At 70.8% G+C, this 26,697-nt stretch overlaps 3 protein-coding genes across 11 annotated transcripts; 2 read left to right on the top strand and 1 right to left on the bottom strand.

The window, feature by feature from the left end:
- Nucleotides 1-835: 835 nt before the first annotated feature.
- On the top strand, nt 836-7,382 carry CORO6 (coronin 6). 4 transcript variants are annotated; one of them, XM_087751870.1, is made up of 12 exons: nt 836-971; nt 3,032-3,231; nt 3,843-3,965; nt 4,407-4,536; nt 4,618-4,799; nt 4,932-5,051; nt 5,274-5,393; nt 5,791-5,895; nt 5,979-6,124; nt 6,204-6,261; nt 6,344-6,574; nt 6,665-7,382. In XM_087751870.1, the coding sequence occupies exons 2-12, from the start codon at nt 3,034-3,036 to the stop codon at nt 6,785-6,787; spliced, it is 1,536 nt and encodes a 511-aa protein (XP_087607996.1). In that variant the 5' UTR covers nt 836-971; nt 3,032-3,033; the 3' UTR covers nt 6,788-7,382. The 4 variants fall into 4 exon arrangements, with proteins under 4 accessions (XP_087607996.1, XP_087607993.1, XP_087607994.1 ...); XM_087751867.1 differs by lacking the exon at nt 4,932-5,051; XM_087751868.1 differs by lacking the exon at nt 5,274-5,393.
- ANKRD13B (ankyrin repeat domain 13B) lies at nt 7,360-15,434 on the bottom strand. Of its 2 annotated transcripts, none has more exons than XM_087751865.1 (15): nt 15,283-15,434; nt 11,620-11,755; nt 11,219-11,343; nt 11,089-11,134; nt 10,673-10,816; nt 10,351-10,540; nt 10,164-10,230; nt 9,989-10,070; nt 9,853-9,917; nt 9,644-9,774; nt 9,378-9,535; nt 9,148-9,300; nt 8,905-9,065; nt 8,612-8,692; nt 7,360-8,524 (listed from the first exon to the last, which is right to left on the bottom strand). In XM_087751865.1, the coding sequence occupies exons 1-15, from the start codon at nt 15,391-15,393 to the stop codon at nt 8,297-8,299; spliced, it is 1,878 nt and encodes a 625-aa protein (XP_087607991.1). In that variant the 5' UTR covers nt 15,394-15,434; the 3' UTR covers nt 7,360-8,296. The 2 variants fall into 2 exon arrangements, with proteins under 2 accessions (XP_087607991.1, XP_087607992.1); XM_087751866.1 differs by having other exon boundaries at nt 8,616-8,692.
- A 1,818-nt stretch (nt 15,435-17,252) lies between these two features.
- On the top strand, nt 17,253-26,459 carry GIT1 (GIT ArfGAP 1). Of its 5 annotated transcripts, XM_087751603.1 has the most exons (22): nt 17,255-17,407; nt 20,894-21,027; nt 21,109-21,221; nt 21,305-21,410; nt 21,495-21,581; nt 21,694-21,824; nt 21,909-22,003; nt 22,084-22,126; nt 22,332-22,358; nt 22,651-22,699; nt 22,782-22,854; nt 23,476-23,573; nt 23,651-23,762; nt 23,840-23,967; nt 24,040-24,192; nt 24,268-24,495; nt 24,605-24,658; nt 24,939-25,025; nt 25,132-25,205; nt 25,282-25,464; nt 25,605-25,668; nt 25,758-26,459. In XM_087751603.1, the coding sequence occupies exons 1-22, from the start codon at nt 17,356-17,358 to the stop codon at nt 25,968-25,970; spliced, it is 2,304 nt and encodes a 767-aa protein (XP_087607729.1). In that variant the 5' UTR covers nt 17,255-17,355; the 3' UTR covers nt 25,971-26,459. The 5 variants fall into 5 exon arrangements, with proteins under 5 accessions (XP_087607734.1, XP_087607732.1, XP_087607729.1 ...); XM_087751608.1 differs by lacking the exon at nt 24,939-25,025 and having other exon boundaries at nt 17,253-17,407; XM_087751604.1 differs by lacking the exon at nt 22,332-22,358.
- Nucleotides 26,460-26,697: the final 238 nt, after the last annotated feature.

Here is a 26,697-nt window from a genome sequence, read left to right as displayed (position 1 = left end):
CGGCTCCGCTCGGTGCCCTTGTAGGGTCCAGGGCTTTGCTGCCTTTCCAGGAACCACGGCTCCCCTGCCACGGGTCCCCGAGCCCTGCAATCCCTTAATCCCCTTGGGCCAGGGCATCCCTGCGGGGCTGGGCTCTGCTAAATCCCAAATCTGGCTTCTGAACGTGCCTGTAACCATCCCGCTATGCAGGGCCGGGGCTGACGGGGGCTCACCCCCGGGGGTTGCAGCCCCCTTGCTCCCGGGGGGGAGGCAGCGAGCCCACGGGGTGCTGTGGGTGGCGGGAGCCCGGGGCCCAGCCCGTGGCCGTGGTCTCTGCGGGGCTGGACTGGCCCCAGGGTGCGGGGGGACCCACCTCGGGGTCGCAGCCCTGCGGGGTGCCCAGCGGCCCCGTGTCCCGCTTGAGCCCTGGGCAGAGCTGACCCCGGGGGGGGCCGAGGGCTGACCCTCCCCTTGCTTCACCCCAATGCTTTGGGAAGGCGCCGCCCGGCAGGAGGGGGCCGAGGGGCTTCTCCGCCCCCCGGCCCCCCCGCAGCGCTGGGCCGAGGGGCTCCCATGCACCGTGCCGGGGTGGGGGGGCTGCGGGCACCCTGGGGCCCCCCGCTTTCGGGGAGGGAGCGGGGGCCGGCTGTGCCAGGGCTGCCCCCATCCCCGCGGGGGGGCGGGCAGGGGGCCGGGCAGGGTGCGGGGGCAGGCGGGGCCCGGCCGGGGCCCCCCCCTTCTCCCGGTGCCCGCCGCGGGGGGGCTGTGCCGGCCCCGGCGCCCGGCTCGGCTCAGCTGTTCTCTGCGGCAGCGGCACTGCGCGGTGCCGAGCCCAGCCGGGCGGAGCGGAGCGGAGCGGAGCGGGGCCGCGCCGGGCCGGGCCGGGCCGGGCCGGGCCGTGGGGAGCGGAGCGGGGCCGAGCCGGGCGGAGCCGAGCGGGGCGCAGCGCAGCGCCGGGCGCGCCCGCAGCGCGCAGGAGCCGCGGAGCGCAGGTGGGAGCCGGGGCCGGGCGGGCCGGGGCCGGCGGCGGGCACCGGCGGAGGCGGGGGGGGGGGCGGCGGGGGGCGGGGCCGCGGCCCCCCGGTCCCCCGGCCCCTCGCCCGCCCGCCCGCCGCCCGGCAGGAGATGGCTATATTTGGAAAGTGACCTCTGGTCGTTCCCGAGCAGCCGCTGCGGATTCAATTGTGGCAACGTAATGGCACGGCCGGGGAGTGGGGAGCGGGGAGCGGGGCTGTCCTGCCTGCATCGTGCCTTGCACCCTGCCTGCACCCTGCCTGGATCGCGCCCGGACCCCGCCTGACCCCGCCTGCAGGCTGCTAGCACCCTGCCTGCACCCTGCCTGCTCCCTGCTGGCACCCCATCCCACCCTGCCCGCACCCCGCCTGCAAACACCCTGCCTGCACCCCGTCCAGCTGTCATGCCTGCAGCCTGCTAGCACCCTGCCGGCACCCTGCCTGCAGACCACTAGCACCCTGCTTGCACCCTGTCTGTACCCTGCCTGCACCCCGTTCAGCCCTGCCTGCACCCTGCTAGCACCCCACCTGAACTCTGCCTGCACCCCATTCAGTCCTGCCTGTACCCTGCCCAACTCTGCTTGCACCCCACCTGCACCCTACCCAGTCCAGCCTGCACCCTACACACTGCCTGCACCCTGCTCAACTCTGCCTGCACCACCTCTGCACCTCACCTGCACCCCGCACCCTGTCTGCACCCTGCCTGCACGCTGTCTGCACTCTGCCCAGCCAGCCAGGCCGTCACCCCCTCCCCTGCATGCCTGCACCCCAAGCTCTGCTCCCACTGGCGATGGATACCTAGAGGGCATCCCCGTGGAGCCCGCTCACTCCTCCCCAGGGCTGGGGACCGTGCCTGGGGCCATGGGGGTGACACCAGCAGTGCCAGCGTCCAGCCCCCCTTGGTAGCAGGGCTCCGAGCCCCCTCAGCGCCTGGCTCTGACCCGCACCCGCCCTGCCAGGCCAGAGGCGATGGTGAAGGGCCACGGGGACCTCTGGGGACGCCCAGGGACCGGGTAGATGTGGCTTGGCTTGGTGCTGCACGTGCCCTGGCCAAAAGCCACCGGCTGGGACACGGAGGAGCAGATCTGCTCCTACCTCTGCCCACACCGGCCCCGCAGGCCAGGGGCAGCAGTGCCTGGCCCTCCGGGCTGTGGTTTGGTGGCTGGATATGGCCCCTGGCAATGGCTGAGGCCCCAAAAGAGCACAGGGGGCTCCCCAGGGCCAAGAGTGACTCATGGGTGCTGCAGAGCCCCAGCTCCAGGGGTTTCAGGGTCCTGAGAGGCTCAGTGCCCCTCGGCAGGTCAGAGGAGCAGCACAGGCTCGGGACAGCAATGGATGATTGTGGGCAGCATGCCCGGCTGTGGCTGAGGGCTGGAGACCCCACCGAGGCTGTGCTGAGCACAGGGGACTCCTCGGCAGCCCGGCGTGCCCATGGGGCTGTGTGGCTGTGCCGGGTCCAGCCCTCGCCCGGCGGCAGTGCCGGGTGAGTGGGTTGGGGGCACACGCGGAGCCCTGGGGCAGGGGCCCATGGGGGAGGCAGTGGGTGGGCAACACTGGAGGCACAGCGTTGGGTTGGTGCTGGGTTGAGCCAGGCGACCTCGGGCCACCGCAGGGACAAGCTGTGACTGGGTGCATGGCACCTCTGTGCTCGCCCCAAACTCCCCTCAGCCCTGCTTCTCTACTGCAGCTGCTCATGTGCCAACCCCAGTGCCAGCCGTGGGGCATGGCGCAGCCGTGGGACACAGGACAGCACAGGGTGTGGGACAGCTGCACAAGCGGCTCCGGCCGCGGGATGCCCGTCCCCAGCACTGGCAGCACCCACACCCGCCTGCACTAGGGCTGCCCCCGGTCCCTGCCGCGGGGTCAGGGCTGTATCGGGCACCATCCTGCACCCTCATTCCCCCGCCACCTCCGTGTCCCCAGGCTTGCCTCCTGTGCCCAGGGTAGGGAGGGGGTCTCTCGGAGCGTGAGGTCTGAGGGGGTCAAAACCCCTCCATGCTGTGCGGGGGGGGGTCACGGCCTGACCCTGCATCCCCCAGCCATGAGCCGCCGCGTGGTGCGCCAGAGCAAGTTCCGGCACGTCTTCGGGCAGCCGGTGAAGGCTGACCAGATGTACGAGGACATCCGTGTCTCCAAGGTGACGTGGGACAGCTCCTTCTGTGCCGTCAACCCCAAGTTTGTGGCCATCATCGTGGAGTCCGGCGGCGGGGGGGCCTTCATCGTCCTGCCCCTCGCCAAGGTGAGCGGGGAGGCTGCCGGGGTGTGGCCCCCTGGGATGTCCTGGGGGGGATGTGCTGATGGACTCTGCTTTTGGGGGGGCTGCTGTGGCCCCAGAGCCTGACAGCTTTGCCCCAACATCCCTGTCCTCAAGTGGGGGCTCGGGGCAGAGGCAGCCGGGGGTGGTCATCGGCACCAGCGAAGGGCGACGTCCCGGAGGCGACTGCGGTGATGCAGGAAACCCCCGGCTGCTTCCTCCCCAGCCCAAATTCCCCGGGGGCACGCGATGCCCAGGGAGCATCCCAGTGGGGTGGGGGTCTGCCCTGCCCATCCCAGCTGGGAGGGGGTCCCCAGCCCCTCCTTGCCATCAGAGGGGACAGAAAACAACCTCTCCCGGGGCACATCGTTCCCCTCTGCGTCCCTATGGGGCCTTGCGCTAAGTGAGACCCATTCCCACTGTGTGCCTCAGTTTCCCCCTTTGAGGCAGGTGCAAAGCTCTGGCCACCACCAGGGCCCCCTGCGTGTCCCCGCTTGTGCCACAGCTGCACGTGGTGGCTGGGCTGGGGCTTGGGGGGGCACCTGGCAGGGCCCCCCCAGCCTCTGGGGACTCATCCCAGCACCTCGGCATTGCAGACGGGACGGGTGGACAAGAACCACCCGCTGGTGACGGGGCACACAGCGCCCGTGCTGGACATCGACTGGTGTCCCCACAATGACAACGTCATCGCCAGCGCCTCCGAGGACACCACCGTCATGGTGAGGGGCCGGACGCCGGGCGGGAGGGTGGCGGCAGGCGCGGGGGGAGCGGCGTGGAGCATCCCCCCGCCTTCGCCGCCTGTGAAGTGTCACTGGCCTATTTTTAGCCCCAGTGCCATGCGTTCGCGCTGGCGGCGGCTGCTCTCTCCATGATGCAGCAGTTTGTGCTAAATATACCTGCCCCGGCGACTCAGCACCAAGGAATAGCTGGGGGTGGGGGGCTGTGCCCCGGCCGTGCCCCCCTCCCTGTGCCCACCAGCACCCCGAGCGCTGGAGATGCACCCCAGGATGCAGGCACTGCTGCCGTCCCCTCGCCACTCTCCCCGCAGCCTGAGCCGCGATTAACGATGAGGTTAATTGGCTCCGAGGCCCTCAGCCGCATAGCGCTCACCCGCGGGGTGATGCCCGCTGCCCCACACCCCGCTCTCCGTCCTCACCCAGGTGTGGCAGATCCCCGACTACGTCCCCGTCCGCAACGTCACGGAGCCAGTGGTGACGCTGGAGGGACACTCCAAGCGGGTGGGCATCATCTCGTGGCACCCCACCGCCCGCAACGTCCTGCTCAGCGCAGGTAAGGGGGTCCCGGGTCACCCTCCCCGGGGTCGGGTGGGATCCGCGGGGTGACGGCGTCCATCCTGTCGGTCCTCCGCAGGCTGTGACAACCTGGTGATCCTCTGGAACGTGGGCACGGGGGAGATGCTGCTGGTGCTGGAGGACATGCACACTGACCTCATCTACAACGTGGGCTGGAACCGCAACGGCAGCCTCCTCGTCACCACCTGCAAGGACAAGAAGGTCCGCGTCATCGACCCTCGCAAGCAGCAGGTCGTGGCGGTGAGTGGCCCCGCCGTGTCCCCCCACCATCCCGCCGCCGGGTCCCCCCTCCCCGGTGCCTGCCTGACCCTACTAACCGCCCGCACCCGCGCGTCTCTGTCTTTGGTTTTAACCCGCTAACGGCCAGCGCAGGAGAAAGCCAAACCACACGACGGTGCCCGCCCCATCCGCGCCATCTTCATGGCCGATGGCAAGATCTTCACCACCGGCTTCAGCAAGATGAGTGAGCGGCAGCTGGGCCTCTGGGACCTGGTACGAGATGGCGGCTCCCGCCCAGCCAGCGCCGCCCCGGGGACCCCGCGGAGCCGGGGACGCACCGGGTGCCAGGGATGTTCTCCGGCAGCGCGTGTGCCCCTGGAGACTCATGCACTCCCCAGGAGCAGGACTCAGCGACTGTTTTGGGGGACAGATCCGGACCCCCCCCATTTTCCCCCCTGCCCCTACCCTGTGCTGACTCTCTCCCCCTCCCCCCAGGAGAGGTTTGCCCCCCACGAAGGGCTGAGGCCCGTACGGGCCATCTTCACACGGGAAGGACACATCTTTACCACGGGCTTTACCAGAATGAGCCAGCGGGAGCTGGGCTTGTGGGACCCGGTAACAAGGCCGCATGGAGTGCTGCCCCGGGAACTTGGCCCCCCCCACCCCCGACCCTCTGCCCCCCCACCCCTGGATGGGGTGCCTGCTGCATCCCCCCCTCCAAAAGATGCCAAGTTCCCAAGTGTGCCGTGCTGTGCCGGGTGTGGGGAGGGGGTGGGGGGGCAGGGAGTGCTGGGGGGGGCAAGCTAGGGTGGGGTGCGCCCAGTCGTGCAGGTAAGCGGGAGTGGGGCAGGGGTGCTGGAGGGGGCATGCCAAGCTGCCTGCCCGGGGGGTTGCGTACCCTGGGGGGGACGAGCCCCGTCCCCGCAGTGTGCCGTGGCTAACGCGTGTGACTAACCGGGATGGGGGTTTTGGGGCTGCCGCTCACCCTCCCACCACCGCTCTGGCCCCGCAGAAAAACTTTGAGGAGCCCATCGCCCTGCAGGAGATGGACACAAGCAATGGGGTCCTGCTGCCCTTCTATGACCCCGACTCCAGCATTGTCTACCTCTGTGGGAAGGTAACCCCCCAGGCACCCCCCCGCCATGTCATCCTGTCCCTGGGGGTGCTGGGGCCGGCTGACACCCCTCCCCACACCCACAGGGGGACAGCAGCATCCGATATTTTGAGATCACGGATGAGGCACCCTACGTGCACTACCTGAACACCTACAGTAGCAAGGAGCCGCAGCGGGGCATGGGCTTCATGCCCAAGCGCGGGCTGGATGTCAGCAAGTGCGAGATTGCCAGGTGAGAGCTGGGGGGGACTGGGGGGAGGCGGAGGGGTCGGGGGGAGCAGCCGGACCCTGACCACCTCTGCCCCACGCAGGTTTTTCAAGCTGCATGAGCGCAAGTGCGAGCCCATCGTCATGACGGTGCCGCGCAAGGTGAGCCCGCAGGGGTCCCGGGGGAGATGGGGGGGTCTGGGGGTGCCACCCCATCTCACTGCCATCTCCCTTGCCCCTGCAGTCAGACCTCTTCCAGGACGACCTGTACCCCGACACGCCGGGCCCCGAGCCGGCCCTGGAGGCGGACGAGTGGCTGTCAGGGAAGGATGCGGAGCCCATCCTCATCTCGCTGCGGGACGGCTACGTCCCCGTCAAGAACCGGGAGCTGAAGGTGGTCAAGAAGAACATCCTGGACAGCAAGCCCCCCCCGGGCCGCCGCCACAGCCACTCCACCTGCAATCCCGACTTCTCTGTGAGTGTCCTGGGGATGGGACATCTGGGGTGGGGCTGGGGGGGCCGTAGGGGGCTCCCCCGTGACTCCACGTGTCCCCCAACCCTGCAGCAGCCAGCCTTGGAGGAGGTGCTGGAGGAGATCCGTGCCCTGAAGGAGACGGTCCAAGCACAGGAGAAGCGCATCTCCGACCTGGAGAACAAACTCTGCCAGTTCACCAACGGCACGGACTAGCGCGGCGGCCATGGCCACGGGCAGGGCAAGGACTGCCCCGGCCCCCCCGGGGATTAAAGCCAAGTCCCTGCAGAGGGCAGGAGCCCAGAGCCATGTTCTTTCCCCAGGAGGCAAGGCTGCAGGGAAGGGGTCAGACCCTGACCCCCCACCACTGGCATCGGTCGCATCCTGCTCCCGGGGTGGCCCAGCACATCGGCACCCTGCTGCGGCGTCCGGGGGGGGTCCCGCTTCGGTGCCCACAGGCTGGGGCTGCTGAGCATCCCTCCTCGGGGACCTGCAAACTGGGCGCCAGCATCCTCCCAGGATAGGGGGCTGCCGGGCCCCCCGGCCAGGATGTGCTTGGGTACGGTGCTACACCCCCCAACCCTCTCCCCCCTCGCCTCCCCCTGCCCCATTGCCCCCCTCGGCGGGTGCTCCCCACTGGCTCTTTGCTCCTGGGTCCCCCTTTAATAAAGGGCTCGGCCACCCGTGGCCGCATGGCAGGTACCGGGGACGTGGGACCGCCACGTCGGGGGGCCCTGCCTGCACCCCGCTGCCTGCATGGCCCCGGCGCAGGCAGAGACAGGCCGAGAAACATTAAAGAGCATTTATTGGTGTTGGCCGTGGTCGGAGCTGCTCGGGCTCCCCCAGCCTTGGCCCAGATGTTGCTTGTGGGGTGCGTGGTGGGGCAGGGGGGACGCCGGCTACGAAAAGTCCCAGGGGAGTGAGCCCGGCCCCCCCCCCCCCCAGCCCCCAGCCCCCATGTGCAAAGGGGGAGCAGCCCGGGGCGGGGGGTTAGCACCATTTGACGTAAGGTTTCTCTTGGGGTCAGTGCCCGGGACGAGGGGGTACAGCGCTGCCAAGGGGGGGCATCCGAGCAGGGTAGGGGGGTGCGAGCAGGGGATAAGGGGGGGGTGACACCGGGTGGCCTTTTGCAGGCACCCCCTCGGCTGCCCCAGCGGACCCCTGTGCCGGGGTGGGGGGCGGCTGTGCAGCCCTACGCTGGCTGTGGGGTGCAATGGGGCTGAGCCCCCCCAACCCCGCTGGCAGGCAGAGCAGCTCCCGGGTAAGTGCACTTGGTAGCGCCTGGGCAGGGGGGCCGAGGGGGCTGGGCAGAGCTCCCCAGCTCCGGGGGCACCCCGGGACCCCATGCAGCTGGCAGCCCCCCTATCTGGGGCAGGATGTGCCCCCCACCACCTTCCCAGGGTGAGGGGCCGAGCAGCACCCCATGGGGCGGTTGGGGGGGGGCTAGGGCTGTCCCGGGGGTGAGGTACAGTCCATGGGGGTGCCCCCCCCCATCCCTGACACCCCAGCTGTCCTGCTGTGGGGTGCCTCCTCCCCACACCCCAGCACCGCCCCAGCTATGGGGACGATCTCCCCCATGCCAGGACCAAATCCTGCACCCCCCTCCCCATTTGCCCTCCGCAGCGCTTGGGCTGGCTCCCCCCACCCCGCTCCCCCTCCATGCCCCCATACATGGCACTGGCTGTGTCCCCGTCCCCACCCCCGTTGGGGTGGGTGGGGGGGGGCTCAGCAGAGGCGTGGGGTCACTTCTCCATCAGTGAGAGCTGCAGGATCCGCTGCAGCTCCTCTTCTTCCTGGCGCGTCCGGCGCTCGGCTTCCTCCTGCTCCCGCGCCGACAGCGCCATGGCCAGCCGCAGCTGCTCCGCGTAGCTGGGGAACAGGGCGCTGGGCCCCCCGCCGCCCCCCGGGGCCGGGGCAACAGGGGGCCGGGGGGCCACCGTGTGCTGGGGAGTCCTGGGGGGGTGGCAGGGTCTCAGCGGGGGTCCCCGGGGGGCCAGCACCCACTCCCACTCCCCTCCGGGGGGGTTGGCCGGACCTTACCAACCTGTCTCCTCGGCGGCCCTCGTGCGACATGGGGTGGGTGCCCGGCTTGCTGTTGGTTAGGGCTTCCCAAATGGTGACCTGCAGCCGGTGGCAGAGGCGTGCTTGGAGAGTGGCATCCCCCCCCAGCACCCCAAAACCCGGCCCCTCTACATGAGCTCTGACCCACCGCCGCGGGATGCAGGGTTGGGACAAGGTGGGGTGAGCATCCCAGGGCAGCATCAGGACAGGGTGGGCAGTGGGGTCCCCCAGCCGGGGGGGGCAGGAGGAGGCAGGGGGGTGGCAGTACCCACCTGGTCGTACTCACTGCCCGCTTCCAGCAGGCTCTGCTGGATGGCGAACTGCAGCAGGTCATCCTCGTCCTCCCGCAGGGCGTCCTGGTGGGTGCCCACCACGCTGTACCCCCGCGGCACCTCGAACAGTGCCGGGTCCATCTCGCATGCCCGGCACGAGGCTGCAGGGAGACAGGCGTCGGCACGGCTGGGCCCCCTGTGTCCCGCTGCCCCCCCGAAGCCGTGTTTCCCCCACCCGCGTACTCAGGGAGCTGGAGCTGCTGACGCTGGAGGAGTCGCTGCTGGGTGAGGGTGCCTCGCTGCTGGGGCTGTGCCGCAGGGAGCTGACGGGCTCGTCGCACCCATTGAGGTTCCCAAAGGTGATGCGGGCATTGAGGATGTGGAAGATGGGGATTTCTGCAGGAAAGGGAAAAAAAGCAGGGAGGGAAGCCGGCTGTGCCACCCGTGCCGGCGGCAAAGACCACCCCCCATACCGATCTTGACGGGGAAGCCGGGCGGGAGGCGCAGGGTGATGAAGTCCCGCAGTTTGGCGAAGAGCGCATTGCTTATTGCCATGAGGTCGATGATGGGGGCAACCTGCTCGCAGAGGGACAGCGGGTGGTCCTCACACAGCCACAGCTTCGCCTTGAACCTGCGGGGGACAGGCGCCGGGCTGGGGACCCCTGCCTGCCCCCCCGGGTGCTCTGCAGCAGTCGAGGGGGAGACGGGGGGGTCCCCAATCTGCTCCTTCCCCCCTCACTTCTGTGTCTTGGTGGTGAGCTCCATGGGCCGCCCCATGTCCCGGTTGCCCAGCTCGAAGTTGGGGTTGAAGTACTCCTCAGGGGTGATGGCGGTGGGGTTGGCGTGGCTCAGCGTCTGCGTGATCAGCGTCTGCGGGACACCGCAGCGGGGTAACGGAGGGGTCCGGCCACAGGGCCACCCACCCACCGGGACCCCTGGGACACTCACCCCGTTGTTGGGCCCCACGTGCTGCTCGGCGATGCCCAGGAAGGACTGCAGGGGGGTCTTACTGCCTGCGGGAGAGGAGGGGGTCAGGGCTGGAGCCGGTGCAGCACCCTGCCCACCCAGCCCATGCCGGCTCCACCTTTGCTCTTGCCCTTGTGCTGGTCCGAGAGGTGCTCGGTCCGCGTCCGTGTGATCAGCTCCACGTTGGATGCGCCGTAGACCTGGCCGAGGAGGGGGAATGCCAGAGGGAGATACTCCTGCCCTGAGCTGGCCATATTCCCCTCGGGCAGCTCAGCCCGCACCCCGGCTCTCACCTTGGCCTCGTACCCATTCACCATTTCCGTCTTCTCGCTCCTCCAGCCCAGGATCCCGGACTTGTTCCTGGGGGTGACACAGGGCACCGTGAGCGATGGATGGTCTCGCTCGGACAGCCCAGAGTGCGGGCACCCCGGGGGGCTGTGCATCCCTGGGGGGGGGGGCTCGGTGCCGCCCCCAGCCCACCTCTCAAAGGCGATGTTCTTGGTGTCGAGCTGGGTGGTGACGACGGGGGCCGTCAGCCGCCCCATCACCTGCTCCTCGGTGGGCTGCACAGCAGCCAGCAGCACCTCCTGGTCGTGGCCGGCCAGGGCCAGCGTCTCCGAGTAGACCACCCGCCGGTCGTGGTCGATCTCCATCACCACTGCGCTGGTGTCTAGGGGAAGGTGGGGGGGTCAGGGTACACAGGAACAACCACGGTCCCCGCCATGTCACCCAGCCCTGCCCCGGTGCCAAAGGGCTCTGCCAGTGCTCCCCGCCGGGGCGGGACACCCCAGTGACGGCTCACCTTGTCCCCGAAAAACGAAGCTGCGGTTGCCCCGCTGCCAGGTCATATGGTCGAAGCCCAGCAGCGTGGTGTCCACCCGCAGGTTCTGGCCACTCTTCCACACCTTGTAGGTGTCACTGGGGCAGATCTTGGACACCAGCGGCACTGGAGAGAGACGGTGATAGCCCAGCCAACGATGGGGCCACCCTGCACCCCTGGGTGGGCTGCCAGCGCTGAGCCGGGTGGGGGACGTGTCCGAGAACCCAGCGCCTCGGCGAGATGGGGGTCTGCAAACTTGGGGTGTAGGGTGGAAAGGGGACAGGTGCCCCCATCCTGGGGACGGGGACGGATGCTGGGGCTGGGGGCAGCACCAGAGATGGGGGAGGCTCTGCCGGGAAACTCCCGCTCCCCCTGGCTATGCTCTGCCCCGAGCTTACCCCAGCTGGTGAACTCCCACTTCATCTCCACGTAAAAGTCCTGGGCCTGTGGAGAGCACAGCAGGGTCAGGAGGAGCCCGTGGCCGGCATCCCCCACGGCCGCCCTGGTGGCCCCGCCAGAGGGAGGTACCTTGCGCAGCTTCTCCAGCAGGATGGGGATCCCGGCCAGGCGCTTGATGGCTCTCTGGTAGTCGCGGTAGCGCAGGACCAGCTGCACCAGCTCCAGGTCGCGGGTGCTCACAGCCTCCTGCAGGACTGCAGGGCAGAGAGGGGCAGTGCCCAGCGGGGTGGCACGGCACAGCATGGCACAGCGTGGCACGGCATGGCACAGCGTGGCATGGCACGGCGCAGCAGAGCCGGCCACTGCACAGGAGCCATGTGCGTGCACCACCGCGTGAGCTGTCCCGTGGGGAGCTGCAGCAGCAGGTTGAGCGTGGCCGTGCCCGTGCTCGTGCCCGTGCTCATGCCCATGCCCGTGCCCATGCCAGGGCAGGCTGGTGGAGGACCGAGGCAGCAAGCCCCCCCGCTCACCTGTCCAGCCGCTGCGGTTCTCCTTGCCCACATCGGCGCCGTGCTTCAGCAGCACCCTGGCGCACTCGAGGTGGCCCAGCGTGGTGGCCAGGTGCAGCGGGGTGCGTCCTCGGGGGTCCAGCTGCTCAATGTCAGCCTGCCGGGAGGGAGCGGGACTCAGAGGGCACCGGGGGTGGCTGGATCTCACCCCCCCAATGCCTGCCCACAGACACCAGGCTCCCAGCTGGAACAGCTGGGGAAAGCAGCCGACATTTGCTGGTATCTCGGAGAGCATCCCCATCCCTGAGCTCCCCCAAGAGATGCACATGCACTGCACCCCAAAAGGCTCTCCCTGCTCCCCACAGCCACTGCCAGCCCCATGGGGAGGGTGAGGAGAGTGCGGCGGTGGCTGCCAGCACCCAGTGCGGCTCAGCACGGTCAGGCTGGGCTGCACCCACCACGCGGGCACGGAGCAGGGGCATGGTGTGGCTGGGGGGGGCACGGATGCCCCCGGCGCGGTGCATGGAGCTCCGCATGCAGCTGCAAGCTCGGGAAAAGCCCCCACCTCTGGGATTTGGGGGGGAGGGGGTTGCTGCCCAGTTGCCAGGCAGCAGCTGCCGGCAGCCCCCCTCTGCCAGGGCCGGGAGCACGGCGGGCGACGTGGGCTGCGGCGGGCGCACGTGTTCCCCTGCCAGAGCCGGGGGCGGGCGGCTGCGTGAGCAGAGCGGCTGCTCGGAGGATCCCCGGGCCCTGGGGAGCCGCGCGCTGGGGCTGCGATTGTTTGTGCCAAGCCCGGAGCCTGGCGCCCAGCCAGCCCCGAGGAATCCCTTGCCCGCCGGCAGCAGTGGTGGGTGCCCTGAGCACCCGTAGGCCCCGCTCCGTGCACAAGGTGCAGCATCGCACCCGTGCCCAGGGCTGGGGGCACGGCTCGGGGCTTGATGGAGAGGCGGGGGGGGCCTTGTGCCCTGAGAGGAGCAGTCAGATGCTGCTGGGGCAGGAGGCAGTGGGGATGAACCCCGAATTAGGGCATGGGTTTTGGGGAGGCCACTCCCAGGAGCACAAATCTGGGGTGCAGCACCCAAAGGTGCCATCTGGAACTGGGCACCCTGGAGGCATTTGGGGCTGGCCAGGGGTGGGGTTTGAGCTCCCCCGTGCCCAGGCTCTTGCCCTACAGCAAGTCCCTGTCTTGCTCTTGGGCATGTCCTGCTGTCCCTCTGCCCTGGGGACGTCCCCATCCCTGCCCAGGCTCTGGGCATCCCCGTGCCCCGCATCCCCAGGGGCTCACCGGGCAGGGGGACCCCCCAGGCTGCCCACACGACTGGAGCAAAACAGCCCCCCAGTTTCCCGGGAGCCAGCATGCTGCTCTAACACTCTCCAGGCGACTGCTGCTTCTTAATTGCGCTAATGAAATGACTCTAATTAAAGCAATCGCCCCCCCAGCCGGGGGACGGGTGCTGCAGGCTCAGTGGGGCTCCCTAGCCGCAGCCCTGCCCCAGCACCGGCTGGGACAAGGGTCCCCGCTCCAGGGACGCAGCGCTGGAGCCAACCCCGGGGGACACAGCATGACCCAGTTTTCGCCAGTGAGAGCTCGGTCCCAGGCCCTGGCGCTGGGATGGCTCCGGCTTGGGGTCTGCAGCACAGACCTCCGGGTGCTGCCTGTCCTGGGGCTGTGGCACCCACCGAGGACAGGGACAGTGACAGGGATGGCTTCGGGGCGGCAGCGGTGCAGCGCAGGACCGCAGCTCGGCCGCTCCTCCTCCTGTGCCAGCCAGGCGCACGGCACAGCGCAGCCCCTCTGCCAGGGTTGTCCCCGGGGTGAGGGACCTCAGCTTGGGCACAGACCCCAGTGCATGCTCCCGGGTGGCAGTGGGGGACAGCGGGCCAGCGCGGGAAGGTGGTGCTGGGCACTGCTGTCCCTGTGCAGCCCCAGGTCCCTGCCACGCGTGATGGGGCAGGCTGCAGTGCGGGGTGTCCTGGCACAACGGGCTCCATGTCACTGCCTGCCATGTCCTCGTGCTGTCCCTGCCACGGGGACCCAATGGCCCTCGCTCCCCAGGTGGAGGCAAGCGTGGATGGGAGCTCACGGTGCCAATTGAAGGGTGACCCACACAGGGCCCTCGTGGGGACACGGAGAGGAGAATGCTGCCGGCTGCCCTAGCGCCTCCCAATCCCAAACACCTGCACATGTGGGGGGCCCTGCGTGGTGCCACTGCCCCGCACAGGTCCCCGGGGTGGCAGGAGGGCAGAGCTGCAGGGCAGGGGGACACCAGCCCCCAGCATCACAGACAGCACCAGCCCTGACCTGTTTACCTGGGGGATGCTCCGGGAGGGAGAAGGGCTGGACCGCATCCCGGGATGCCCCAGATGAAGGTGGGAGGCTCAGCCTGGGCTGGCCCCCACCTCCTTCCCCCGAACCCCCACCTGCCCTGGGGTCTGGCCTGCAGCACCCATGGGCCCTCCCCTGTGCACCCCAGGGATGTACCCAGGGCTGGCTTTGCTCTTGCCCTGCAAATGGCGGTGGGGGTGGTGGGGGCCCAGTGGGGGCCATGGCAGAGCCCCTCCACTGGCCAGGCTTGGCGGGGTGGGTTAGAAATCCTTTCTGCAGGTGAGTGGGGCCAGAGCCACCCTCGCAGCCCCTGCATCTCCCTGCACCCGCCGAGCCACCGCCGCCTGCGCCCAGCTTTGATCTCTGCCGCGCCGAGCTCCTGGGAAAAATGACCCCAAATTACCACGGAAATAAAACCGCCGGTGATGGGGTGGGGGGCCGGGGCAATGCTGGCGCAGCCCCCCGGCCGGCCCCCACAATGGAGGCGGGTGTGGCGGGAGCCATCGCCTGCATCCCGGCGGGAGCATCGCGGCACGGCGGCCCCCTGTTTCGTGCATCACCAGGGTCCATCCGCCGTGGCCCTCAGCAACCTGGGGTGCCAGGAGCTGGGCCGAGGGATTGGGGATGCTCGGCACAGCCTCGCTGCCGGCCTCCCTCCAGCGCCTGCGGTTTCCTGCGTCTTTGGGGTTGGGTTTTAATTACCTGAATTGCAACGCCACGGGGGAGAGGGAGGCTGGGAACCCGCCTGGGGATGTGCCCGCGGCCCCGCTCTGTCACCGGCTGGCTGGGGGGTTCCCAGGCTGGGGGGCAGAGTGGGTCCCCTCGCCCTGAGAAGAACCTGCCTGGCCTCCTGAGGCTGGGGGGCTGCGCCCCGGCAGCATCAGGGCCCTGTGTCGCCCCCGAGAGGGGCTCAGCCTGAGGGTGGGGAGCTGGGGGCTGCACCCCCAGCATGGCTGGCAGCACCCTGAGAAGCGGGGTGTGGGTTGGGGTGCTGGGGCCCCGCAGAGGCCTAGCAGGGAGCCGGGGACATGTGGGGAGGGATGCTTGGGGCTGCACGCACTGGGGGATGCAGGGGACCCGCGGGTGGTACCCACCGCTCTGTGCCAGCCCCGGGGGCAGCTGGCATAGTCCCGGGGTGCGGGGGGACGCACGACACCCCCAGAGCCCTGCCAGCCCCGGGAGGGACCCCATCCCCACCCTCAACCCCATCATCAGCCTCATCTCCATCCTCATCCCAGCCCCGAGCAGGAGCCCGGCTGCAGCCCGGCAGCATTGCATCAGCCCGAGCCGAGCCGAGCCGAGCCGAGCCGAACCGGGCCGTGCCCGGGGGTGCCCGCCCCCCCCCCCCGCCCCCCCACCTGCTTGGCGCTGAGCTCCCGGTCCAGTTCGCGGGCGCGGTTGTGCCAGACGAGGTAGTGCAGCGGGTACCTGCCCTCCGGCCCCTTCCTGCCCGAGCAAGAGGCGAGCATCCTCCGTGCATGCTGGAGCGGCGCGGCGGGCGCGGCGCGGGGCGGAGCGGGGCGCGGGGGGGCGCGGGGCGGGGCGGGCACGGCCCCTCCCGCCCGGTGCTTCCCCCGCGCCCCCCGGCACCGCCCGGCCTCATGGGACTTGTAGTCGCCCTGCCCTGCATCGCCTCCTTCCTCCTCATCCTCCTCCTCCTCGCCACACCCCCCCCCCCCCCCGCCACCGCTCAGCCCATCACCGCGGCCCCCGACCCCGCCGGGGTGGCTGCAAAGGGTCGCCTCGCTGGCACTCGGACATCCCCCTCCCCCCGCATCCCCCCCCCCGCCCCCAGGCTGATTTGCCCCCTCCCGGCTGACCCCCGCTCGCCCCATGGGCCAGCGGGCCCGGGCACATGGCGGGGCAGGGGCGAAGGCGGCGGGCAGGGGCCGCGCGGGGGCCCCGAGCCCCCCCACCCCGGGCAGCGGCAGCAGCGGGCCCCCGGCCCCGTTTCCTTTTCCGCCTGCGTTTCTCCGGGGCAGGCGTCGCGTTTTCCGGCTGCCGCCCGAGAACAATGCGAGGCTGGGCCTCCGCCGGCCGCCTCGGCCTCCCGCCGGCGCCACACTCCTGGCCCCCCACCCCGCTGCCCCCCACCCTGCCATGGGGCTGCCGCCGAGGGGTGAATCCCCCTCGTTATTCTTCTCCGCTCAGCCATGACGAAGGCGGCGGTGGTCGCATCCCCCTGCCCCGTTCCCCGCACAGCATCCCCCATCTCCCTGCCAGCCTTGCTGCCCCATGACGTCATGAGCCGTCTCCCCAGCAACCAGCGGTGAGGTCACCCGCGGCACAGGCCACACAGCCTGGCCTGTAGTGGCGGAGGGCAGGATCCGGCCCCGCTCCGGTGGCTCCTGCCTGGGGTGGCCGTGCCACGGGGGTCCAGCCCCCACAGCTGCCTGTGGGGCCCCCATGGTGATACTGGGGTGTCCGCCCCTGCTCCAAGTGCTTATAGGATCCCAGAGGGGGGACCAGACCCCAAATGGGCCCCAGTCCCCCCACCCCCCAAAAACCCCCTGCTGAACACCCCGGGGAGGCTGCAGCCCACCCCACACACCCCCAGTGTGGTGTCCTGCCTGCACTGGTGCCAGAGCTGGCACTGGCAACAGGACTGGGGGGAGCCCAGGGCTGGGGCTAAACCCAAGACGAGTGCCCAGAGCTGGTGCTGGGGTTCCCAAAGCAGGACTGGGACAAGTGGGAGGTGCCCAGGGCTGGGACTGGGGTGTGCAGGACCTGGGCTGGGAGCAGGACCAGGACCAGAGGGGTGCCTAAGACCGGGGGGGGGGGGGATAAACAGGACCAGGGCTGGGATCGGGACCAGGACGGTGCCCTGGACTGAGGATGGGACCGGGAGGGCACCGAGCACCGGGGCTGGGGTCAGGACCAGGGGATGCCCCGGAGCAGGAGCGGGGCGGGGGGGATGCCCCGGAGCAGGCCCGGTTACACAGGACCAGGTGGGGGGTGCTCGGGGCTGGAATCAGAACCGGGGAGGGGGGAGATGCTGGGACCCAGGACCGGGACTGGGACGGGGACCAGGGGCTGTCCAGGACCGGGAGCGGGAGCGGGAGCAGGCTGTGCCGGGGGCGGGTGCCGGTGCGGATGCAGGTGTTGGTGCGGGAGCGGGCGGGTGCGGGTGCGGGTGCGGGTGCGGGGCGGTGCCGGTGCCGGTGCGGGGCGGCGGCGGCGGCGCTGCCGGTGGCGGTGGCGGGGCGGGGGCGGCGCGGCCCCTCCTCCGCCGGGGCCGGGCCTGCGCCGCTTCCTGCGGAGCCGCCGGGCGCTGGGAGCAGCCGGCAGCCCCCGGCGCGCCGCGGCCCCGGGCCCCCGCCGCCCCCGCCCCGCCGCCCGGACCCCCGCCCCCCCGGCGGGCCCGGGGGCGCCGCCGCCGCCGCCCCACGCTGGCGCAGAGGCCCGGGCCCGGGCCCGCCTCGCCGCTGAGGATGTCCCGGAAGGCGCCGCGGGCGGAGGTGTGCGCCGACTGCAGCGCCCCAGGTAAGGGCCGCCCCCCCGGGCACCGGCACCGTGCCCCGGGCCCCCCGGTACGGCCCCGCTGCGCCCCATCCCCCCGCCAGCCTCCCCCCACCCCCACCCCCCCCGCCCCGGCGGGGCCCTTCGCACCTCGTGTGCCCCCCCGGAGCCTGCCCGGGAGCCTGCCCTGCGCTCCCCGGTCCGGCCCCGGGAGCCCCCTCTCCCCCCCCCGGTGTCCCCCCCCCCCCTCCCCGCCCACGGCTCCTCCGTGAGCCCCCTCTGCACCCCCGGTGCCCCCCGGTACATCCCCGGCACCCCCGAGAGCCCCCTCTGCACCCCCCGGTGCGCCCCCACCCCCTCCCCGCCCACGGCTCCTCCGTGAGCCCCCTCTGCACCCCCGGTGCCCCCCGGTACATCCCCGGCACCCCCGAGAGCCCCCTCTGCACCCCCCGGTGCTCCCCGGTACCTCCCCAGCACCCCCATGAGCCCCCTCTGCACCCCCCGGTGCCCCCCAGTACATCCCCAGCACCCGCAAGAGCCCCCTCTGCACCCCATGGTGTCCCCCGGTACATCCCCAGCACCTCCATGAGCCCTCTCTGCCCCTGATACATCCCCAGCACCCCCGAGAGCCCCCTCTGCACCCCGAGGTGCACCCCCCCAGTATGCTCCCAGGGAGCCTTTTTGCATCTGCTTCTGCACCCCACAGTGAGGCCTCTTTGCACCCCCTGGGTGCACCCAGGACCCCCTGGTGAGTCCCCTCTGCACCCTGCGGCACACACCCTAGGGACCCCCGCTGAGTCCCCTGCTCTGCCCCCAGGAACCCTCTGATGTGCCCCCAGTGCAATGCTGTGCTGAGGCCCCTGGCCCCCCCTCTTTCCCCCCCAGAAATCTCCCAGTACACCCCAAATGTACCCTGATAACCCCCCGTGCCCTCCTCAGTGCCGCCCTGGTGCACCCTGTGTACCCCCACCGCCCCCCGTGCACCACCCACAGCCTTGGCACCCCTCAGGCATGGGAGCTGCTGGTGCAGGCTGGGGACATGCCGGTCGGTGCCAGCAGCACCGAGGACCCTGCAAATGGCAGGACTGGGGGACGCCCTCCTGCAACCCCCAGCACCCTGCTGCCAGCACCCACGCCAGCCGGATCCGGGCTCGGCGGTGCAGGCAGGCTGAGCTGGGCCGGCGGCGGCTGCGCTGCAAGCCGGAGCCTGAGCCTGGGCAAGATGATTCCCGTTCCCGGCGGTGCTGGTGCCCGCAGCCCCCGCGCTGGGCACAAGCCCGTAGGTGTTGCGGTGAGGCTGGACCCCCAAACCCTGCCTGCGGTGGGGCTAGGCCCCCAAACCTTGCCCATCGCCAGCACGGGTGGCCTCGTGGCAATGAATGAACGGGGCCGAGAGTCGAGGCTCGCTCTGAGCCGGCCCCAGAAAGCTGCCTGCGGGCCAAGGCTGTGCCGAAATTATTCCGGCCACGTGCCAATGGCCGGATCCTGCCAGGAGTGGCGGCACGCGTGGGCGCGGGGCTGCCCTGCCTCCGGGCGCGTCCCCCGTGCCAGCGGGCGAGTGGGGGGCACAGGGGTGCCTGGGGCGGTGCCGAGGCTCCCTGCCGGGGCGGGGGGGGGAAATGGAAACCAGTTTCTTCCAATCTCTTATCGCCCGGCAGCCATGTGAGGAAATGAGTTATAAAGTCCAGAGGCCGCTTCCTACCGTGCCGGGAGCACCCGGCACCACTGCTGGGGATGTGCTGCCCGGCCCTGCATGGTGGGGTGCCCGTGGGGTGCCCTGGTCCCTTTGCCTGGGTTACCTTGGCCCAATCCTACTCCACTGGCCCCATGCGGGGATGCCAGCTGGACCCGGCACTCCCCTCACCGGTGCGGGGCTGAGTGCGGGGGGTCCTGGCATCAGCCTGCGTCCCGGTGCAGGGACGGAGGTGCCGGGAGCTCCGTTGGGCTCCAGGATCCTCCCAGGGTTCGGGGTGTCCCCGTACCAGCGCTCCCCGAGCTGCTGCAATGCCCACCTGCATCCCACCGCATCCCGGCTGCCCCCTGCAGCGGAAGGGGGTGCTGCCCCGGGGGTATCCCAGATCCGCCTGGTTGTGGGGCCGCAGGCAGCCTCGCCGGCCGCCTCCCCCCACGCAGAGCGTCCTGTTCCCGGCAGCGCCCCGTGGGCAGCGGGCGCAAAGGCACAGATGCCGCTGCGCTGGCTGCCAAGGCTCTGCCATCTGTGTGTGGCAGGGCTGCCAGGCTGGGGGGGCCGCCGCTTCCCCCGGCCGCCCCACCTCGACCCTGGGGCACTGCAGCACTGCAGGGCTGGGTGCCCCGCCAAAATGGCGGCCCCAGGGCTCTGTGGGGGACTTGGGGAGGGGTCCGGGACCCCAGGGGAAGCGGGGGGAGGCCTGGCTGCCTGCCTGCCTTCCTCTGTGGGGTCGTGGGGCCACTGCCACCCTGTCGGGGCCATCGTGGCTGACCAGTGCTGCCACCCCCCTATGCCCTGTACCCCCCGGGCTTGGGGCTCCCCCCTGCCATGGGGTGGTGCGGTGTTTGTGTAGGCCCTACAGAAACAAGGGGTGGTGGGGCTGGGCAGAGGCTGGCAAGACTCCCCTGCGGCGCCTGGCAGAGGGGCCACCCAGGGACGGCTCAGCATCGTCACCCCGTGCCTGGCCACTTGTCACAGGAGGGGGCTGTGACTCAGCGGGGGGTCCCCAAATCCTGCCCTTGGTGCTGCTGGGGGCAGCTGCAGCCCCACAGCCACCCCGTGGGGCCACACCCCACCCCGGGCCAGCCCCAAGACCAATTTTTGGGGTGCGGGCGTGGGGAGCTGCCGCCCGGCCGGGAGCGGGGCCCCTGCGGGTCCCGGGGCTGGTGCCAGCGTGGGGCCAGCGCGGCCGCTCAAATGGCCCTTTGTTCCCAGCGGGGACACAAAGGGCCCCAGTCCGGCCGGGCCGGGGCCGGCAGCCGGGGCTGGCGGGGGTTTGGCAACGTGGCGGGGGGCCGCACCTGCCCTGAGAGCCAGGGTGCCCTGCAGGGCCGGCCTGGGGTGGGGTGCCGAGGCTGTGACTGGTGACCACCATACGTGGGAGCCCACAGGCTGGGGGTGCCCACCCACTGGGGGGATGCTGCCCCCATCCAGGCCCCTCCCCCAACTGCCCAGCCTGGGGCTCAGGGGGTGCATGGCCTCGCCGGGTGCTGCAGCGAGTCAGGGGGTGCGCTGCTTGGGGGGGGTGCGCTCCCATGGGGCTGGCATCGTCCCTGCCACGAGGCTGGCATCTTCCCTGCCACCGGCCGCCCTCCTGATGGGGGAGGCCAAATCCTGGCCCCCCCCTTTTGGCTGGTGCCTGGTTGCTACGGGAAACCTGTGGGTTTCCCCTGGCGATGGGCTGAGCCCCTCGCTGTCGCCAGGGAAACGGTTGCTGTGGCAACGCATCCCCACCACCACCACTCGGCAGCAGCGGTGTGGATGGGGAGGGGACCACGGCAGCGGGGACACCCAGTGACACCCCCTGTGCCACCCTGCAGACCCCGGCTGGGCTTCCATCAACCGCGGGGTGCTCATCTGCGACGAGTGCTGCAGCGTGCACCGCAGCCTGGGCCGCCACATCTCCATTGTCAAGCACCTGCGCCACAGCCCCTGGCCCGCCACCTTGCTCCAGGTGGGTGCCGGCCCTGCGGGGACATTGGGGGACACACACAGGGACCCCCCGCACCCACCGGGCCCTGCCTCTCCCCTGCAGATGGTGCACACCTTGGCCAGCAATGGGGCCAACTCCATCTGGGAGCACTCACTGCTGGATCCGGCCCAGGTGCAGAGCGGGCGCCGGAAGGCAAACCCCCAGGACAAAGTGCAGTAAGTGCCCCCCGTGCCGTGGGGAGGGGGTCTGTGCTGGCCGGGCGTCCCTCCCTCACCCCGCAACCTGCCGCTCCCCCCAGCCCCACCAAGTCGGAGTTCATCCGTGCCAAGTACCAGATGCTGGCCTTCGTCCACAAGCTGCCCTGCCGGGATGACGATGGCGTCACTGCCAAGGACCTCAGCAAGGTGGGGCATGGGGCGGGGGTGCAGGGACCCCCTGCCTTGGCGGTGGGGACAGATTCCCCCCCTTACTGGTTCTCTCCTCCGCAGCAATTGCACTCAAGCGTGCGGACAGGCAACCTGGAGACCTGCCTGCGCCTGCTCTCGCTGGGCGCCCAGGCCAACTTCTTCCACCCGGTGAGCGCGGGTGGGGATCGGGGTCCCTGGGGACGGTGCTGGGCTTTGGGAGGGGGTCCTGGAGCCCCATCCCGTGGGCAGGCTGCGGGGCTGAGGCTGCCCGTGCCCGCAGGAGAAGGGCACCACGCCGCTGCACGTGGCTGCCAAGGCCGGGCAGATCCTGCAGGCAGAGCTGCTGGTGGTCTACGGCGCCGACCCCGGGGCGCCCGATGTGAACGGCCGGACCCCCATCGACTATGCCAGGTGAGGGCAGGGAAGGGGGGGGGGGTCACCCCTGCCTGCACGCCCCCGTTAGTGTGGGCATCACCCCTGCCTGTCCTCTTACAGGCAGGCAGCCCAGCACGAGCTGGCGGAGCGGCTGGTGGAGTGCCAGTATGAGCTGACCGACCGGCTGGCCTTTTACCTCTGCGGGAGGAAGCCGGGTGAGCGTGGGGGTCCCGGGGGGGGGGGGCTCAGCCCTGGGGGGGGTACGGGGCCCTGCTCACCACCCCTCTCTGCACAGATCACAAGAACGGGCACTACATCATCCCGCAGATGGCCGACAGGTGAGTGCCCGGCACCTGCGGCCCTGCTGCCCTGTCCCATGTCCCCCCCGGCGTCCCCGCTGGGCCGAGGGGGGGGCCCCGGTCACCTCCCCGTGACCGGCGCTAGAGCATCCCCAGGGAGGGCGGGCGGGGGGGTCCACGTGCCCGCGCGTTTAACGTCCGCCTTTATCCTGTTCTTCCCTCCGCTGCCTTCTCCGGAGCGCAGGGTGCGCCCAAAGTGCATGGCACAGAGGTATTGTCCGCTCGGCTCTCGGCTCCGGGGGCCCCCCCGTGCCACTGGCATGGGCCCCCCTGCGGCCCCGGCTGCTCGGCCCAGCCTGGCACTCGGGGGACGCCCGGGGAGGGGGGTCCCACTCGCCCCCTGCCACCTTGTCCCCCCGTGCCTGCCTGCCAGCCCTGCTCGGTGAAGCCCCCTGGGGCGGGAGGGTCCCTGTCCTGGTGGGGTGCAGCTGGGGACCGTTTCGGTGGGGACAGGCCAGGAATAACCCCTGCTTTGTGTCTCCCCCCTTCCTGCACCCCCCCAGCCTGGACCTCTCCGAGCTGGCCAAGGCAGCCAAGAAGAAGCTGCAGGCAGTGAGTGGGGGCCAGGGCAGGGTTGGGGGGGTCCCGTCCACTCCCCCCATCCTGCCTGACGCCATCCTTCGTCCCGCTGCAGCTGAGCAACCGCCTCTTCGAGGAGCTAGCTATGGACGTCTACGATGAGGTGGACCGCCGGGAGAACGACGCGGGTGAGCGGGGGCCACAGGGTGCAGCCCTCCCCAGGGCTGGGCTGGGTGTCCTGGCGTGGGGAGGAGCAGCTGGCGGGGCCGCGGCTGAGCCCAGCGCTCCTCCCGATCTGGATCCGTCCGCTGGGACCACAGGCCCCTCCTTCCTCATTCCTCCGGCCGGGGAGGTTTTCTCGGTGCGAGGGGCCGCCGCTGGGTGCCGGGGCTGGGGTGCTGCTGGAGGTGGGTGCCGGGACCCCCCGGGGACAGGGGCTCAGCCCAGAGGGGTGGCCCTGGGTCAGGGGGTGGTGGGGTGGGGGTCACCCCATTTCCATGGCGGGGAGGGCACAGATGGGCACGCCAGACCCTCTCCCCGTTGGCTGGGGGGGCGCAGGGCTGGCACCCCAAAGGGCGAGGAGCTGGGGGTCCCTGCTGGGGGGCGCGGGGGGGATCCCAGCCCAGCGGAGTGCCTGGGTGAGGCGATTCCCGTCAGCCCGGCCGGGCTCAGCTCCCAGCCCCAGCAGGCTGGCCCCGCGCCTGCGTTCTGCCGGCTCTGCCGCTGGCCCCAGGCCCTGCAGCCCGCTCGCTCCGGGGGGGTCTGGCCCCCGCAGCCCCCGGGGTCTGACGCCGGGTGCCTGCCCGCAGTCTGGCTGACGACGCAGAACCATAGCACGCTGGTGACAGAGCGCAGCGCCGTCCCCTTCCTCCCTGTCAACCCCGAGTACTCGGCCACACGCAACCAGGTGAGCCCCCCTCCAGGCCCCGTGATGCCCCCCCTTGCGCCCAGCCCCCTGCTCACCCCCTTCCTCACGCTTCCCAGGGCCGGCAGAAGCTGGCCAGGTTCAACGCCAGGGAGTTCGCCACCTTGCTCATCGACATCCTCGGGGAAGCCAAGCGCCGGCAGCAAGGGAAGAGTCTGCTGAGCCCCACAGGTGAGGGACGGGCTGCAGCGAGGGGGGGCCAAGCATCCCCTCCACCCTGTGCTCAGCACTCCCCTGCCCTCCCCTAGACGCCCTCGATTACTCGCTGCGGAGCCAGAGCGACCTGGACGACCAGCACGACTACGACAGTGTCGCCTCCGACGAGGACACGGACCAGGAGCTGCTGCGCAACGCCTCCCGCAACAACCGTGCCAGGGTGAGCCCCGGACCTCCGCCCCAGACACCCCTCCGGCTCCGGGATCCCTGTGCTGAGCCCCTCTCCCCGCAGAGCATGGACTCCTCCGACCTCTCGGACGGCCCCATCACGCTGCAGGAGTACCTGGAGGTGAAGAAGGCTCTGGCTGCCTCTGAGGCCAAGGTGCAGCAGCTGATGAAGGTGAACAACAGCCTGAGCGATGAGCTGCGTCGGCTGCAGCGTGAGGTGGGTGTGGGGCCGGTGGGACCCCCCCTTGGCATACCCCCCTCCCTGCTGATCCTTCCTCCTCCACTGCTGCAGATCCATAAGCTGCAGGCGGAGAACACACAGATCCGGCAGCAGACAGGTCCCGTTCACCCAACCCCGGCCCCCAGCGAGCGGCCAGAGCACGGGCACCCCCCAGGCATGGCCCCCCCGCACCGCCGGGACCGCCAGGCCTTCTCCATGTACGAGCCAGGCTCAGCGCTGAAACCCTTTGGGCAGCCGGTGGAGGAGCTGGTGACGCGACTGCAGCCCTTCGGCACCGGCGTGAGTGTGCTGGGGTGGGCGGGTGGTTTTTGGGGTGCAGTGGTTCCCCCAGCCCCCTGGGGCGCTGGGTCCTATCCCCGCGGAGCCATAACCTTTCGTGTGTCGCCAGGAGGTGGAGGACGAGGCTCTGTACTCCATGCACATCCCGGCCAGCGTGTACCGGGTAAGGAGGCCGCAGCGGGGGCGGCTCCTGCATGGGATGTGGTGGCCGTCACCCTCCTGGGACGTAGCCTCCATGCCGTCCTGGGACGTCCTGTCCCCCCGCCGCCCTGCACCCCCCGGGTCAGGCCGGGGACCTCCCCGGGGGACGGTGGCTGTGGGACGTTCCTGCATGCAGTGCGGTGGTGTCCCCTGTGCTCGTCCTCCCCTGCACGTCACCGGGATCAGCTCCGGACCTTTCTGCACCCCATTCAGCACCGGCTTCCCCTCTCTTCCCCCTCCAGATCCGGAAAGGTCCGTCTGCCTCCTCAGTGCCCTTTCCCCCATCCTCCCCACTGCTCTCCTGCCCGCCCGACGGTGCCCGGCACATGGTGACGTACCGGGGGGGGGGGGGGGGGCAGCTCTCGGGGTAGGGGACCCCAGCCCTGCATGGGGACAGGGCTGGGCAGGGCCTGACGGTGCTCCTCTCCCCTCCAGAGCAAGCTGGACCGGCACGGCAGCGGCACCGACAGCGACTACGACAACACGCAGGCGGGTGAGGTCTTGATCAGGTGAGTGGCAGGGCTGGGGACTGCGCTGGGGACATGGGGCTGGCACTGACCCCAGGGGGTCGGTCGGTCCCTGCAGCATGGAGGGGAAGCGGTTCGTGGAGCTGAGCAAGGACGAGGACTTCCCCCACGAGCTGGACCCGCTGGACGGGGAGCTGGACCCCGGGCTGCCCAGCACGGAGGATGTCATCCTCAAAACCGAGCAGGTCACCAAGAACATCCAGGAGCTGCTGCGGGCGGCGCAGGAGTCCAAGCATGACAGGTGGGGCTTGGGTACGGCCACGGGGTCCCTCCGGACCCCCCTGGTCCCAGGGGCTGTGTTCATATGGGGCCATCCCTGCTACCCCCATGGCTGGGAGCCATCATCCCCCCACAGTGCTCACCCCCTCTGCTCTCCCCTAGCTTCGTACCCTGCTCGGAGAAGATCCACTCGGCTGTGACGGAGATGGCATCGCTCTTCCCCAAGGTAGGAGGAGGGGTGGGTCCCCGGGGTGGGGTGTCTCCACCAGGCACGGGGTCCCCACCCTGACATGTGTCCTGACTGCCCCCCTGCAGAAGCCGGCGCTGGAGACGGTGCGGAGCTCCCTGCGGCTGCTCAACGCCAGCGCCTACCGGCTGCAGAGCGAGTGCCGCAAGACCGTGCCACCCGAGCCGGGCGCTGCCGTGGACTACCAACTCCTGACCCAGCAGGTCATCCAGTGTGCCTACGACATTGCCAAGGCCGCCAAGCAGCTGGTCACCATCACCACCCGCGAGAAGAAGCAGTGAGCGCCGGCCCGCGTCCCCCCGCACCCCCCTGGCCCCCTGCTCTCCATCTCTCCCTCCCCTCCGGCAGCAGCTGGCACCTGGGGTGAGCAAGTGGCCTTAGCCCGTGGGGGGCCGGGGCGTGGGTTGAGCCCCTTCTCGCTCCCCGCGCCCCTGAGGAGCTGGTGCTCAGCCTGCGGGGTAGGGGCCTGCGTCCCCCTGTACAGACCCCTGCCCGCCCCTGCGCAGCCCGCCCCGCGGCACGCGCCTAACTTATCCTGTACATAGCCTGTGTAGCTGTCCGTGGCGGTGGCGGCGATGTACCCCCCTCTCCCTCAAAGCCCCTCGCCGGGCGGCCGGTAGCTCCAGGGCCACCCACAGCATTACACTGGACCGGGGCGCCCGCGGGCCCCCCCTCCCCGGGCGTCCTGCCCCCCTGCCGGGGCCGCGCTCCCTACTGTAAGATGTGTCCTTGTACATTTGTATCAATAAAGGTGTGAGCATTGCACGGGCCCCCCGGCCCCTGGCTCCTGCGGCGATGGGGGTCCCGTCCCCCCAGGCCGCGGCTGCAGGGGTTTCACCCCCCCGGCGGCAGGCAGGGCTCGGCCACGTGTCCCTCCCGTTTCACCCAGTCCCCTTGGCCCCGGCTGGCGGCCGGTCACGCTGTCCCCGGCATGGCCCCACCGCCGCTCGCCCAGCCCCGGGGCAGGGCTTTCCCAGCACGGCCCCACCATCGCTCCGCAAACCCGCC

The sequence above is a fragment of the Nipponia nippon genome, unplaced genomic scaffold (assembly GCF_047370975.1).
Source record: "Nipponia nippon isolate SJK-2023a ecotype South Korea unplaced genomic scaffold, ASM4737097v1 scaffold_15, whole genome shotgun sequence".
NCBI lineage: Eukaryota > Metazoa > Chordata > Aves > Pelecaniformes > Threskiornithidae > Nipponia > Nipponia nippon.
The sequence above is the reverse complement of the archived record's forward strand: the minus strand, read 5'-3'. Positions and strand labels throughout refer to the sequence as shown.

Bases quoted from the DNA above. Each gene is read 5' to 3' on its own strand.
- CORO6 (XM_087751870.1), top strand. From the start codon at position 3,034: ATGAGCCGCCGCGTGGTGCGCCAGAGCAAGTTCCGGCACGTCTTCGGG. The intron at 4,800-4,931 runs GTGAGTGGCCCC...CGGCCAGCGCAG, and splicing joins GCAAGCAGCAGGTCGTGGCG to GAGAAAGCCAAACCACACGA. The intron at 5,052-5,273 runs GTACGAGATGGC...CCCTCCCCCCAG, and splicing joins AGCTGGGCCTCTGGGACCTG to GAGAGGTTTGCCCCCCACGA.
- ANKRD13B (XM_087751865.1), bottom strand. From the start codon at position 15,393: ATGCTCGCCTCTTGCTCGGGCAGGAAGGGGCCGGAGGGCAGGTACCCG. The intron at 10,231-10,350 runs GTGGGCTGGGGG...TGTCACCCCCAG, and splicing joins AAGAACATCGCCTTTGAGAG to GAACAAGTCCGGGATCCTGG. The intron at 9,066-9,147 runs GTACGCGGGTGG...GTCTCCCTGCAG, and splicing joins CAGCAGCTCCAGCTCCCTGA to CCTCGTGCCGGGCATGCGAG.
- GIT1 (XM_087751603.1), top strand. From the start codon at position 17,356: ATGTCCCGGAAGGCGCCGCGGGCGGAGGTGTGCGCCGACTGCAGCGCC. The intron at 21,825-21,908 runs GTGAGGGCAGGG...GTCCTCTTACAG, and splicing joins ACCCCCATCGACTATGCCAG to GCAGGCAGCCCAGCACGAGC. The intron at 23,763-23,839 runs GTGAGGGACGGG...GCCCTCCCCTAG, and splicing joins GAGTCTGCTGAGCCCCACAG to ACGCCCTCGATTACTCGCTG.